This window comes from Enoplosus armatus, chromosome 5 (assembly GCF_043641665.1).
Source record: "Enoplosus armatus isolate fEnoArm2 chromosome 5, fEnoArm2.hap1, whole genome shotgun sequence".
Lineage (NCBI taxonomy): Eukaryota > Metazoa > Chordata > Actinopteri > Centrarchiformes > Enoplosidae > Enoplosus > Enoplosus armatus.
The window spans coordinates 3,391,883-3,405,360 of NC_092184.1; the positions used below are offsets into that span (position 1 = coordinate 3,391,883).

Genomic DNA, 13,478 nt, shown 5'->3' on the forward strand with positions numbered 1-13,478 from the left:
CTGTCTGCTAGCTGCCCAACGGCAAGACGCAGATACCGTTAGCAAAGTGAGCGTTTACTGTTAGCTGCTAATGTTGCTAATGTGTCTGCTGGATGTGTAAATAAGCCACTGTTTGCGAACGCATTCACGTTTATCAACTTTATAAGATGATAATATGTCAATTTTGTGTTTACAGCTTGTTGAGCTGCCCCCAAGTGGTCAAACAAATGTGTCATTGTAAGTTTAAAGAAGTTGTTTTTTCCGAGGGCGAGATGAGAAGCTCACTATGGAGCCAGGAGGCCATTAGCTTAGCTTAGCATAAACAATGGACGCTTGGGGTCTCTCCGAACTGTCTACCAACGCCTCTAAAGCTCCCTAATTAACACGTATCTTGTTTCATCTGTACACAAACAGTAATACAAATAGTTATAGCACATAACTTCCTAATCACAAATGATCTCTTTTACAGTTTTGTTCCTGTATGTATTAAACAAATGACATACAACGCGTAAAGTAGCTGAGTTGAAAAGCGCTAAGCTCGATACCTAAACAGACGTGAGGGTGGTGTCTTCTCATATCACTCTCAAAAAAAACCCCAAAAGGAAATAAAGTGTCAAAATGTCAAAGCCCGAAATGTCAAATGATTCCACTTTTATCAAACTGGGAACTTAATAATGGTCATTGATATTTTGAGCTTGTGAAAAATGATGTTCACAAATCATTTCACAGCCTGCAGTTGAATATCACCTTTTGTGTGTATGTGAAAAAAAAAAGATTGCATGCCCGTATCTGAACGTGTGAATGTGCAATAAAAGTTTTGCAGAGGGTAGCATAATTAACTTTTTTCGTCCTGGACAATACAGGAAAATCACTATATATTGCTCTCGAGGGATATGCTGTACATTTACATAAACTCGGAGTCTTTCTCATGAGTTGGCGCCTCTGCGAAATGTGCATTTAGAGGGAAAAACTGACGAACCCAATCAGACGTTAAGTTGAGCCAGACGCTTAGACCCATTGGCTAGTCAGAGGGTAACGTGCTGATTGGCTAGTCAGTTCCAGCATTCACAGATAGCGTGTCCGTCTCTCAGACTGTTGAAAGTATGCCTGCGCACATTTTTATTACACGTACACAAAATATTTCTACAGCTGCAAAACTTTATTACACATTCGCACGTTCAGATCCGTGCATGCAAAGAGGTGATACACAACTGCAGGCTGTGAGATTATTTGTGAACATCATTTCACAAGCTCAAAATATTAATGACCCTTATTTGATTCCATTGGACTTGGTGTTTTATAAAGTTCTGTTGTGTTGAGTTTTTTGGCAGCATCCCACAGTAGCTTGTTTTTCAGGCCCGGCAGTCAACAGCACACAGGGGTTGAGAGACTCCTCCAATATGAATACAGCTGAGGGCAATTCATGTGCTTTGCAGGTTACAGTGAGAGGACATTCCCACGCTTTGTTGTGCCACTTTGGTTCCCTTTCTAACCGAGCAGCAAATACTCCCCTACTTATGATGGTATCATGATATAAAACACATTTGGACTTTAGCCGCTGAAACCTCAAAGTGAAGCAAGACTGGAGCAAATCCTCGATGGCATTCTGAAGATCGATGTCCAACAACAAAGGTGAGCGAGAAGTGAGCACAGTGAGGACAGCTAAGAGGAGCACCGAGGAGGAGAACGTCTTAACAAGGCTGAGGGTAGGACATACCAGACTTAATAAAACACCGCGCTTAATAAACATCTATCGGGATTATAGGTGCTTGCCAAATAGAGGAATCAGTGGAGCATGTAATTTTTCACTGCCAAAAGTACACTAAACACCAAAGAGGGAAATCAGGTAGCTTGGAGTGGAAGAAAAAAATTGCCATCTGGTTGGGGAGTCTGTTCCATTATTTGAAAGACTGAAGTTAGTGTTCAGTTAAATATAGTTTTTTGTTTTGTGTGTTTGTTTGGTTAAAGGGATAAATAACTCTGGTCCACGCTCCAACACAGTATGCGGCGGTAATGCACTATAACGCCGGTTGCCACCCGCCATAAAACATTAAAAAAAAAAAGAAGAAGAAGATGCACATACGTCATGATACAGGAAGTAAACAAACCAGACGAAAGAATTGACATCCAGACGCTCACGAGACCTCCTATTGCGTGCCATGACAGCTCGTCCAGGTTAAATGTTTTTTTCCTTTTTTAAATGTGATTTGAATAGGCAGCAAGGGAAAATGTCTCAACGAAAGGATACATGCTGGCTAATGATACTTCGATCTTTGGGTACTAGCCTAACGCCGCATACATCTAGCCAAATATTTAGCAATTTAAAGTAGGTATGCTTGTTTGCAAAGAGTGAAACCTCGCAGGGCATTACTGAAGACCTCAAACAAATTGCTAGGATATTCAATTTATTTCGGCATTAATGTATGACATGAAAAAGCAATTATCTCATTAATATTTCGACTTGTAACAGTTATCCGCCTTTCATTGCTAGTCTACTGGAGGGCGGAGAAGGAGGACGTACTATAACGTCAATTTAAGGGTATTGTGTTGAAATATATTGCTCGAAGGTCGAATAACCTGTTTGCCGAATATTCTGCTGTGGCATTTAATGGAGTCATTAAGCTCTTAAATCCATGTTTATCGGCCGTATACGTGTTTCTGCAACGAATAAACTGTAAATTGTCGAATTTCTGAGCGGGGTTTGGTGTCGCGTTTTCTCACCACAGCAGATAACGGTATGCATCAGGGCTAACGTTAGTTAAACACGGTACTTAGCTGGTGAAGGTTTGCTGGAACTGTTAAATACCGATTAACAAACAATAACAGTGTGACTGAACACTGGCTGGGCAAATGGCCAAGCTAGCAAACATTCGTTCACTGCCGACATATATCGTGCCAACAAACGTTAGCAGCTAGCATAAATATTATATATATTTTGGCGTTGCAAATTGAGTCCAATTAAATGAGTTGTTTATCATCAATAAAGTCAACAGCACTTACGGTAAAAGTAAGCGGTGCTTGAAAACACTAGCTATGTGTAGTATTGAATTTTAATACCTTATTGTTTTAGTGTGTTTTTATGTTGCGTATTCCTAAATCAGAATCAGAATCAGAATCAGAAACTGTTTATTGCCAAGTAACATACATTACAAGGAATTTGCTGTGGTCTGAAGGTGCTATTGTTTTGATAACAAATAAGTAGAATATAAAAGCTAAAATAAGAATAATAAAAAAAAAATAAATAAATAAAAAAAAAATAAATAAATAAAAAAAAAATACATCTGTCTTTAATTACACCACACAGACACGCATGTAAGCAAGCATGATTTGTGGTTGGTTTCTTGGGCCTTAGGCAAAATACTGTGTAACTAAGCTGCCGGGTGTAGACTGCTCCCATCACTGTCCTCCAGAGGTAGTTGCAGCACCAGGATACATACTGGTTAATCTTACCATGCATTCATTCTCTTTAATTCATATTCATCGCATACTGACATCCATGCAGCTTCTCAGTCTGTTTCGAACGTCACACCTAATATGTGTTCTCCATTGGTTTTGTTTTTCAAGGTGTGGCATTGCTCTGGCATGCATGATCTCCACATCTCTTCCTGAGGCCGTGAAGCCAGACGGTAACCCCCACCGTGCCATGGCTGAGGTGTTGGGGCAGAGGAGCTTGTTGGGCTTTGGTGTGGTGTTGGCATGGCTGGTACTGTTCCACCTGCTGGTCAACATCTGGCTGCTGTGCGTGTTCACCAGCCTGCTGGTGGTGCTCGGTGGCTGGCTCGGCTCGCAGGCCGTTCTGGAGTCCAACAGTGTGGTTCACCTGGAGAGGTTTATCACCCTGGAGCAGGTAAATGTGCAGTTCACTGTGGTTTTACAGTTCCAGTGTTGGTTTCACTTTTAATTCGTAGACATGGTTGTAAACGTTCTATTGGGTTTAAGATAATCTTAGCCTTTCTTGCTTTTGGGAAAGGGGGGGGCCATATCTACTTCCAGGACCACTTAATTTACACTTATTTTGTCATTGTTGAATTTAAGCTTCCACCGTCTGTGGAGGATGAGCATCACTTGGACCAGGAGATCCACAACACAGTGAGGAAAATCATCAGGGACTTTGTCACCTCCTGGTACTCCACTGTGTCCTCTGAGAGTGATTTTGAAACAGAGATCCAAGAGGCCATGATCTCTATGGCCATGGAGCTGAAAATACGTGCAAGACAGGTCGACAGGAAGGTACTTTGAACTACAGACATCACTGTTGGGAGCTTTTGCAGAGTGTTGTCGTGTGCTTGCCTGAACTTTTTATTTCTTTATTACATAATAAATAGATCAATAAGACAGCTCTGAACCCAACCTGTCCCAGTGCCTAAAGAAAGACCTATGAAAAACAATTTTTAAAAATGGGATCGTTGAGACTGGATTGGGACATCTCGATCCGGTCTCAAAGATCGGTATCAGGGCCGATTGAGGCATTCATTTTCACATTTTCACTGATCAGCATCGACTATATTGAGCACAAACTTAAATTCTTTGTTTTACGTCAGTTGTCACATAGGAGAGCAGAATTTGTGGGCGGGGTGCGGCTAAAATGTCGGAAATATTTTAAATTGAAAAACAAAACAAAACAAAAAAAGATTACAGAAAAGGTAATTGAATTCATGGCTTTGGATGATCAGCACGTCGCTGTTGTAGAGAATACAGGTTTTTGCCGTCTGTTGGAGCCATGGTACGCCCTAGTTTTAGTTTGTTTACTTTGTTATTTTGTAAAAGCAAAGCAAAACATTAAGGAACAGCTTGGATGCTTTGCAGAGCTATTCAATTGTCAAGCATATGCATGGGATTGATTTTAATAACTTTAATGTACTTGAGGTGTGCACTTTGCAACTGCATTATGTAGGAAAATACAAGTCGGCAGATATTCAAAATTAAATGACTCGGATTGGGATAGGAGGCAAAAAAACTTGATCAGGACATCCCTAAAAGATGAAAAATAAAAAAGCCCTCAATGGAATGAATTAACACTTTTATTTTAGAGAAGAGATTTCACCCTATCAACTACGGAAGTCCATACATTGATTGCTTAAACGTGTCATTTTTTCAATCACTGCAGGAGCTTACCCAGAGGATCCTGGATCTGTTTGGCTGCCACTTGCAGGACTACATCAGAGCCAAGGAGCTGGTGGCCGAGCAGCAAATGCCTCTGACGGAGAAGTGGAGCAGTGAGAGCGAGCAGTTGTGGAAAGCTTACTCCCGGTTTACCACGCGTCATCTTGCCGTGACCAGTGACGCAGTGGAAGTGAACTACGTCAGAGCGGTTGTAGATTTGTTGCTGCATGTTTTGGTGCCCTCGCCTCACTTGGAGAGCCGCACCGGACGGTTCGTTGTCGGAGAGCTCATCACCTGCAACGTTCTGCTCCCCCTCATCGATAAACTTTCTGACCCTGACTGGTTAAACAGCCTCCTGATCGAAATATTTGGCAAGTCCAGCAAACCGCAGGAGCCAGTTACAACAGAGCCGCTGACTTCACCACCACCGCTGCCACCGCCGCCTGCTCAACCAGAGCTCGCTCCACTGCAAGAGACGACGTACGTCCCTCAAAAGACTAATGAAGTTCCTCTAAGAGCCGAGACTGAGATGGTCAATGACACAGAGATGGCCGCGCCTGAACTCGCTGCCTATGATGTGGTTGACTCCGAGGAGGTGGACTGTCCGCAGAACAACACCGAAGAAGAAGAGCCTACTCTGCCCTTTTTAAGGCATTACATGAGAGGGAGCAAATCAAACCCGTTTTACCAGGAAAATGACTCGGACCTGGATTCTCCTTTGGCTGATTATAAACGAAGTTCCATTGATTCCCTGGTCATGATAGGCCAAGAGGAGGGCCTGTATGACAGACAGAGAGAATGTGCCACGTCTGTCGACAGCAGTAATGGTGTGGACGTGGAGGATGTTTGCCCCAGCCCGGTGGATGGCTCCTGCCCCAAAGTCCTGGTGACCTCAGAACCAGCAGAGCATCCTAATGGCTGCGGCCCCTCATCAGTTAGGACAGCAGAGGGGACTCCTAGTATCAACAGCCTCCAGGACCTGGAGAGGGAGGGCGGTTCCCCTTCAGTAAACCCAGCCAGAGAGCTCCTTCTGGGTGTAGAACAGACTGGGCTGGGGAACCCCAATGAGCTGACGGAAGTCAGTCCTTTGCAGGGCTCTTCCCCCATGCCGTCTTTCAGTTTTGAGCCCCTCAGCAGCCCAGATGGACCAGTCATCATCCAGAACCTCCGCATCACTGGCACCATCACAGCTAAGGAACACCGTGGCACCGGCTCACACCCCTACACTCTTTACACTATCAAAGTAAGGACATAATCTATACATGCATCCGTTTCTCCTTCCTCTGTTCATTATTCATTATTAAGAGACTTTCAAAGACAACTTTAAAAGTCACAAATGAAGTTCAGTGTTCAACAATGAAATGATTGTTGGCGGAAACGTGCCAACAAAGGCAGTGAAGCAGAAGACTATAAGATAACTGTGAAAAATGCCCATACAATTTCTCCATAGCCGAAGGTGACCAACTTAAATTGCGTTTTTCATCTGACCATTAGTCCAAAACAACAAGACAGAGAAAAGTCCTCACATTTGACAACCCGAAACCAAAGAAATCTGAAAGGATAATCAATTATCAAAATAATTGCCAATTAATGAGTAAGAAGAGGTTGTGTTCACTGTTGATTTCTAACAGCAGTCTTTACTGTTGTAAAATCCACATCACTGCAATTACTTCAGTTCAGCTCAGAGAAATTTGAAAATGAAAAATTGCCAAATGGAAAATAGTGCCTCTTTTTGAATTTCCATTTTCATGCTCAGATAGATTTTTAATGTTGATGTTTTTTTTATGTAATGGTAACATTTTAACTTGAGTGGGATAAAATCCTTCACATCAGGATTTATTTCTCATGTTGACATTTTGGACATTTAACGCCAAACTGTTTAACCGTTATAATCAACCTTGGAGAGTTTGTGCACCCTAGTTTTTTATTTTAAGATAAAAACATTGTCATTGTTAGACATGCAGATGGTAAAATTGAACTATATTTAATATTGGTACAATGATATCGACTGACAGTAGCTTAAAGACACAAACAGAAATACGTTTCACACAGCAGATGATGGCAGGAAAAAGCCGTATACTTTGCTGTGTTGGTTTTCAGTATGAGACAGCGATGGGCTGTGAGAACCCAGGAAGCATCCAGCCCGGCTCTGAGGATGCTGAAGTTGTGCTGCCAGGTTGTGAGAATCCGTCACCCATTCAGCCGGTAGCCTATCACATGGTGAACAGACGGTACAGCGAGTTCCTCAACCTGCAAACACGGCTGGAAGAAAAAACAGAACTACGTAAACTCATCAAAGGTAGGAGGGATAGACTTCCAGAGTTTTTGTGGCTTTAAGTTCATATTTCAAGCGGTGACACGGTGTCCTACTTAGCTTTAGTCTGGCTTGGAGAAATTCTGGGCCATTGCTTAAAAGATCCAGTTTGATTGACGTTCGGTGCTTGAACCTGAAGTGTGATCATGTTTCAGGTGTGAAAGGTCCAAAGAAAGTATTTCCAGACATGCCGTTTGGAAACATGGACAGTGAGAAGATAGAGGCCAGGAAAGGACTTCTGGAGACCTTTCTGAAGGTTAGTGGATCGATATTTTAATACAGCAATTTAGAATTTGTCGGCCCAACGCAACGCTTTGTTGCTTTTGATCTCTGAAGTTGCATTCTGTCCTCTTTTTCAGCAACTGTGTGCCATCTCTGAAATAGCCAACAGTGAAGAGATGCAGGAGTTTCTGGCTCTCAATACAGACGCCAGGATCGCTTTTGTCAAGAAACCTTTTATTGTCTCACGCATAGACAAGGTTTGATCCTGAATACTTCATTATGGCACGACTGAATAACACTTTATTTATGATGTGCAGGGTAATCAGACTGTGACGCAATGTCATGAACACGGATTCTATTATGTTATTATGTGAGATAATAATGCCTAAGCCTCTTATTGGGCTCATAGTGAGTTTGTATTGCAGCACATGTGTGTTTTTGTGTTTAGATTGTGGTGAATGCCATCGTGGACACCCTGAAGACGGCGTTTCCTCGTTCAGAACCTCAGAGCCCAACGGAGGACAATGAGGGAGAGGTGGATGGAGGGAAAATAAGTTCCGACAAGAAGAGCAAGTATGACTCCAGAGATCCAGACCAACTTTAACCACATATATGCCGAAAAACACAAACCCGTGCAGAGAATCCACACACACTTCATGTTGGGGCGGGAGGTGTTTACACAAGTGGCCAGCCCTTTTGCCCCTGCTTCCCTAACTCAACTATGGGAGCCAATCTTTTGATTTTGTGTGTGTCAGTGCGTGTACATATTCATTTGTTTGTGTGATCCCAGGTCTCGTCTGAAGTTCTCCAGTAAAAACATTCCCTTTATGAACGGCTCAGACATTAGACCAGCGGTTTTGTTCAGTTGGGAGCAAACCAGCACAGTAAGTCACTAAACTTTCACACGCACGACTGATATTTGCTGTTTCAGTAATCCATTGACATTTTTAGGGATTCCCTAATGGGATGTTTCTTTTTTTTTTTTTACCTGCTCTCAAAGGTGTTTAACGGGATGTCTTTGGGAGATCTGCAAGCCTTTATCGCTGAACAAGAAAAACTGGCCCTCAAAGTCGAGCCAGAGAGGGAGGACAGTCCAGTAGTGAGAGAATTCGGGGGCTATCTGGACGATGGCTTGAGAGGAAAGCACAGTCAGGAACCTGGTAAGAACGGGCCAAGGGGATGCATTGTGAGATAAAGTATTATCTGTATCTGCTTGATCTCAAGTTCAGTCAGGTTACCTAATGTCTCAAAACTGCTTTAGGTAAGTTTAAAGTCGTCTAAGGACTGACTTCAAAGTGCACCGATGGGGGAAAAAAATAACCCCCCCCATCACCCATAGTTGGATCCAACTGCCAGCACAGCATCAACATGCAGCAGAGTTAGTGCTCGCAGTCTGCTGGACCAAGTGCATGAGGACCAATTCTAATATCTGAACTCTTGATGGCTCCACAAGAACTCAGTCTGATGGCTTCTGTCTAGACGAGTGGAGGAATCATCATGCCCGTGTTGTTGGATGTGGATGTTTAAAATTTGCTAAAATCCAATTGTGAACTTGAATCTCAGCCTCACAGCCTCTCATCATTATCTCTGTAATCATCATGTCTGCTTGTCTGACTCAGCCTGGCTCTTCTGCTTTCGTTTTCCTTTGTGTCTGACCAACTCATTGACTCACTGGCTGTCGCGTCTTCCTGCTTTCCTGTCTGCTTCACTCGACCACTTTCCATTCAGTATCTCGCCGCGATTACGACGCTACTATCTGATCGAAACCAGCTTGTCCCACATTCCAGTCGCTTGTCGGGATTCATCTGGCCGGGTTCATATTTTGGCTGCCCTTGGCACGCTACTGCGGCTCAAGAGACAAAAACACAGAAATGTGACTTGATGTAACAGTCCTTTTTAGTTTTCCTTTCCAAGCTTAAAAGCTTCCCCATGGGTCAACATGCATCTGAACGCAGTCCTGACACTGCCTGGCTTTGGTGAACAGCCATCTCTGTTAGGGATAGAAATGATGGGATTTAACGATGTTGGTGTTTAAATTATTATTAAGCCATATAAGTTGACTCCTCGGAGAGAGACACTGAGACAATATGAGAGAGTGGGTGAGTAAGCAAAGCAAGAATTGAAAGTGAAACTTATATCACTTATGTAATTCTTTGTCATTTTGCGGTTTAACAGTGAAGTGAATGTGGCCACGCATCCCAAAAGGATGTCACTGGGGGGGGATTGGGTTCTCCAGGACATTCATACCACGTCACCTTACTGTTCCTCAATTCCTGTTTGATTCTTGCATATTGAAACATTATTAAAAAACGCACAATAAATGAACAATGACAATATGAAACCCGGGAACCCTTGGCTTGGCCACATTTGGGACTACTGTGTTAAGACTATAAGTCCATTTGTGTCAATTGATTCATGTGTAAAGCAAGTGTGTAAATGGGGTTGCTGCTTCATTTACCTGTTCAGGCCCAAATTCTGATTCTTTTTCTGTAAAGTACATTGTTAAAAGCATTTTTTTTTTTTTTTCAATTCCCGGAGCTCAATTTATTTGTCTTTCAAGATGCTTTGCCTCGTCTTGCTCTGAATATTTATTTTCTTTCAAACACTGGTCATATTCGGCCTGATGACGGGACCCATGCCTCGAGTGTGTTGGCTGTCCTTAACTCTTGATTGGAATGTCTCTCTCCGTCCACCATGTTGCATCACTGCTGCATCTTTCTCCATCACAGGGAATCGCCATAGGAAAAATGGATGATCTCATTAACATCATATGGAAACTATCTCTGCATTTGCTCGACATTGGAATGAGACATTCCCTGTTTAATTGAATCCAACTTTCTTCCTTGTTAGACATCTGGTCATTGTCTTTTTGAAGGACTTTTTTTTTTTTTTTTCTTTCTCCCCAGACAGTCAGGGTGAATGAAGCGTCTCGCTCTGACCAGACTTCCACTGTAAAAGTTACCAGACTGACAGTTCACAGAGTGCTAATACGCTACTTTCACAGCAGATATATAGACGTCAGCATCCTGTGATGCGCTTTGACAGCCGTCTTTTCCATGTTTATGTGGTTTGAATTTCCTTCTTTGTGGAAGGTCATTTCAAGTTCCGTTTCAAAACGCGACATTCAAGTTGCTCAAATTGAATCGTTCATTTTGGGATCTAAAATTGTTTCAAGTTAAGTTCAAAGCTCAAGTTGCTCAAATTGGACAGGACTGGTAAAAGTCAGATGCCAAATTCAAGATTGAAACTTGAATGAAATGGACCTCCGCACAGTCAGGTCGCGTCCTGTCAGTCATATGATCCAAGAAAGAGAAGTACAGATGAGTGGCTGGGAACCCCTGGACATTTCTATTTAATTTGTCAGCCTGAATTAAAAAAATATTTTTTTTGAAATTGCAAACCTTTAAATGACCTGGAAATTTAAAGAGGCAACAAAACCTCATGAATACAGATGGATGGTTTCTAAAGTCAAATATTTCAATGCTGTAAATTCAGTGGTATTTCAATTTCTATATTAAGTATTTAGTAGTGACTAAATGTCACAATTTAGGTATCCAGGTGCTTATTATGTATCTGCTTATTGCTTATTTGTGTATCTATTTATTTATTGGCAGAGTATTTTGACTGACTGCAGTGTTTGGCTTCAGTTTCAGTTCAGTTTAATAAGTTACTGCAGAAAGCTGTCAGTAAACGGGTTTACTCAATGCATGTGTCTTTTCAGTATTCATTCTCCCTATGTGGACTTTGGAGGTGGTTGTAAAACTGTAAAAATTTTCACAGTGGAAAAAAGCCTCACATGGCTATAAAGGATAAAACTGCAAACCTTTGACAGCCTCCGTTCAAGACTCCAGAGAGGTGTGTGTGTGTGTGTTTGATTCTCTGAGGATTTTAGGTGGCCTGTTGACTTTTGATGCCATCAAGACGTTTTCACTCTCAAAACACACATACAATTGAATATATCCTGCAGATAGCATTCAAGTGAATGTGCTAACCAAAAGACTGCTTTGACTAAAAAACATGGAACATGTAGATGTAGTAAAAACTAGTAGATTTCAGATAGCTAGAATAAAGTCACACTCAGCGGAACCAGCAGTGTCTAGGTCTAACCACATGAGGGCAGTGTTAATAAATGTATGAAGTGGAGTGCTGGTGTGATGACTGGACCTGCATATTCATCATATGCACACGGAGGAAATGTATTTCTCTGAAACAGGTTATAAAGTTTGGTTTCACATAAACATGTCCCTCTACAGAGCCGCCTTTCTGTCAGATGCTACTTGTGCATGCTAAACCAACATACAGTGCAGTATATTTTAACCCAGGAATGATCTTGTAGTATGTCATAGTGCATTTTTATGTGTGTCTTGCATGGTGTGGGCACAGGGTCTGAGACGGCGTTGGCTGAGGTGGCCCTGAACATCCTGTGTCTGCTGATGAAGAAGCAGTGGAGCTGGCTGTGCACTGAAAACATTCAGAGGACCATCAAGCTGCTGTTTGGGACCCTTATTAACAGGTGACATTCACAATACAAGACAATAAGAAAACCGTTATTTTAGTAACAGCAATTTTATCAAAGGAGCTGATTTAGATAAATACATTAAAGGAATTTAATCATATAGTTAAATAAAAACAAGCTGGCAAGCTGAAATGATATACATAACTGTGAATCTGCAGGTGCCATGCTAAAGCTGTGGCTCTAGTGATGGTGGTGTAAGTGTTGGCATGTCTGTCAGACTAATCGACCGTCTCAACACCTTTGTCCTGGGTATAAGATCATGACAAGTGGAACTAGATAGATTAGTAACCAGAAGATCACAATTTTCTCTTTTCCAGCACTTTACTTTATGACACAAAATACCTCAAAAAACTTCAAATTCTTCTTGGCCTTACCTGTACTTAATGCTAACATGTGCTAACATACTTACATGTTCACTTACATATGCGAAAGCTAGCCTCCTTTGACCATGAGTGTTCTATTATGAGATCTTTATATAAGTCTTGACATCCTGCCATTGGCTTGACGTTGGCATGGTAACGCTAATGTTGCCCAGAAGGAAACTTGTGAATATTGCCAGCAAAATGAGCAAGGTATTAAGCAAGACAGTCTTAGTGACATCTACAAAACCAGCAAAAGTGACAAAAGGTTGTAACTTCAGGCCTTTCCAGCAGGCAGGCATCTTCGTGCCCCTAGTTGCAAAAGCAACACACAAGGAATTCCTTCATCCCGTCATCCATTGCACTCCATAACACACACGTATTAGTTGCAGCACTGGGTGTCGACTCATGTTGACACTCGTGCCAACGTGAGTCTTGCACATCAAGCTTAGTACTCACAGCAGGACTTACAGCTCTCCCCACACCAACAGCAGGCTCTCGTGTCCCATTGAAATGCCTGCAACCTTCTTTTGTTTGTTTGTTTGTTTGTTTGTCCTTGTATATATGATGATTTTGAAGAAAATGAAAGAAATACATTTAACATATGAGCGTATTTAATTGCACTGGTAAATGGTAAATGATCTCACTTATATAGCGCTTTTCAACCTTCACGGTTCCCAAAGGTCTCATTCACCCGTTCACTCACACATTCACACACCGATGGCTACCCTGCTCTACCTCCCGTGCGACAGTGCGAACCACTGCGCCGCCATGCCGCCCAATGTTCATATTCATTGTTTATTTTAGTCCAATATTTATCTGTAAGTCTGCAGGACACCTGTTGGCTCTGACTGATTGAGAATGGGTCATATTATTTCAATCAATATTGATATAATATAATATAGAATCCTTAAAGCCCATAAGCATCTGTGGACATATATACATGTTATATTGGGAGCTGGGTGGCTCAGGGTGCCATGACAAA

The 13,478-nt window shown here is 42.1% G+C and overlaps 1 protein-coding gene across 1 annotated transcript in view; it reads left to right on the forward strand.

The window, feature by feature from the left end:
• The first annotated feature begins 2,065 nt into the window (after positions 1 to 2,065).
• Positions 2,066 to 13,478, forward strand: part of snx19b (sorting nexin 19b) — a 36,422-nt gene continuing 25,009 nt past the window's right edge. The window contains exons 1-11 of the mRNA XM_070905901.1: positions 2,066 to 2,154; positions 3,544 to 3,826; positions 4,015 to 4,209; positions 5,087 to 6,325; positions 7,183 to 7,381; positions 7,552 to 7,652; positions 7,756 to 7,875; positions 8,067 to 8,191; positions 8,409 to 8,502; positions 8,619 to 8,778; positions 12,002 to 12,131. Coding sequence (XP_070762002.1) covers positions 2,066 to 2,154; positions 3,544 to 3,826; positions 4,015 to 4,209; positions 5,087 to 6,325; positions 7,183 to 7,381; positions 7,552 to 7,652; positions 7,756 to 7,875; positions 8,067 to 8,191; positions 8,409 to 8,502; positions 8,619 to 8,778; positions 12,002 to 12,131 — 2,735 coding nt within the window. The remainder of the gene's footprint in view (positions 2,155 to 3,543; positions 3,827 to 4,014; positions 4,210 to 5,086; positions 6,326 to 7,182; positions 7,382 to 7,551; positions 7,653 to 7,755; positions 7,876 to 8,066; positions 8,192 to 8,408; positions 8,503 to 8,618; positions 8,779 to 12,001; positions 12,132 to 13,478) is intronic.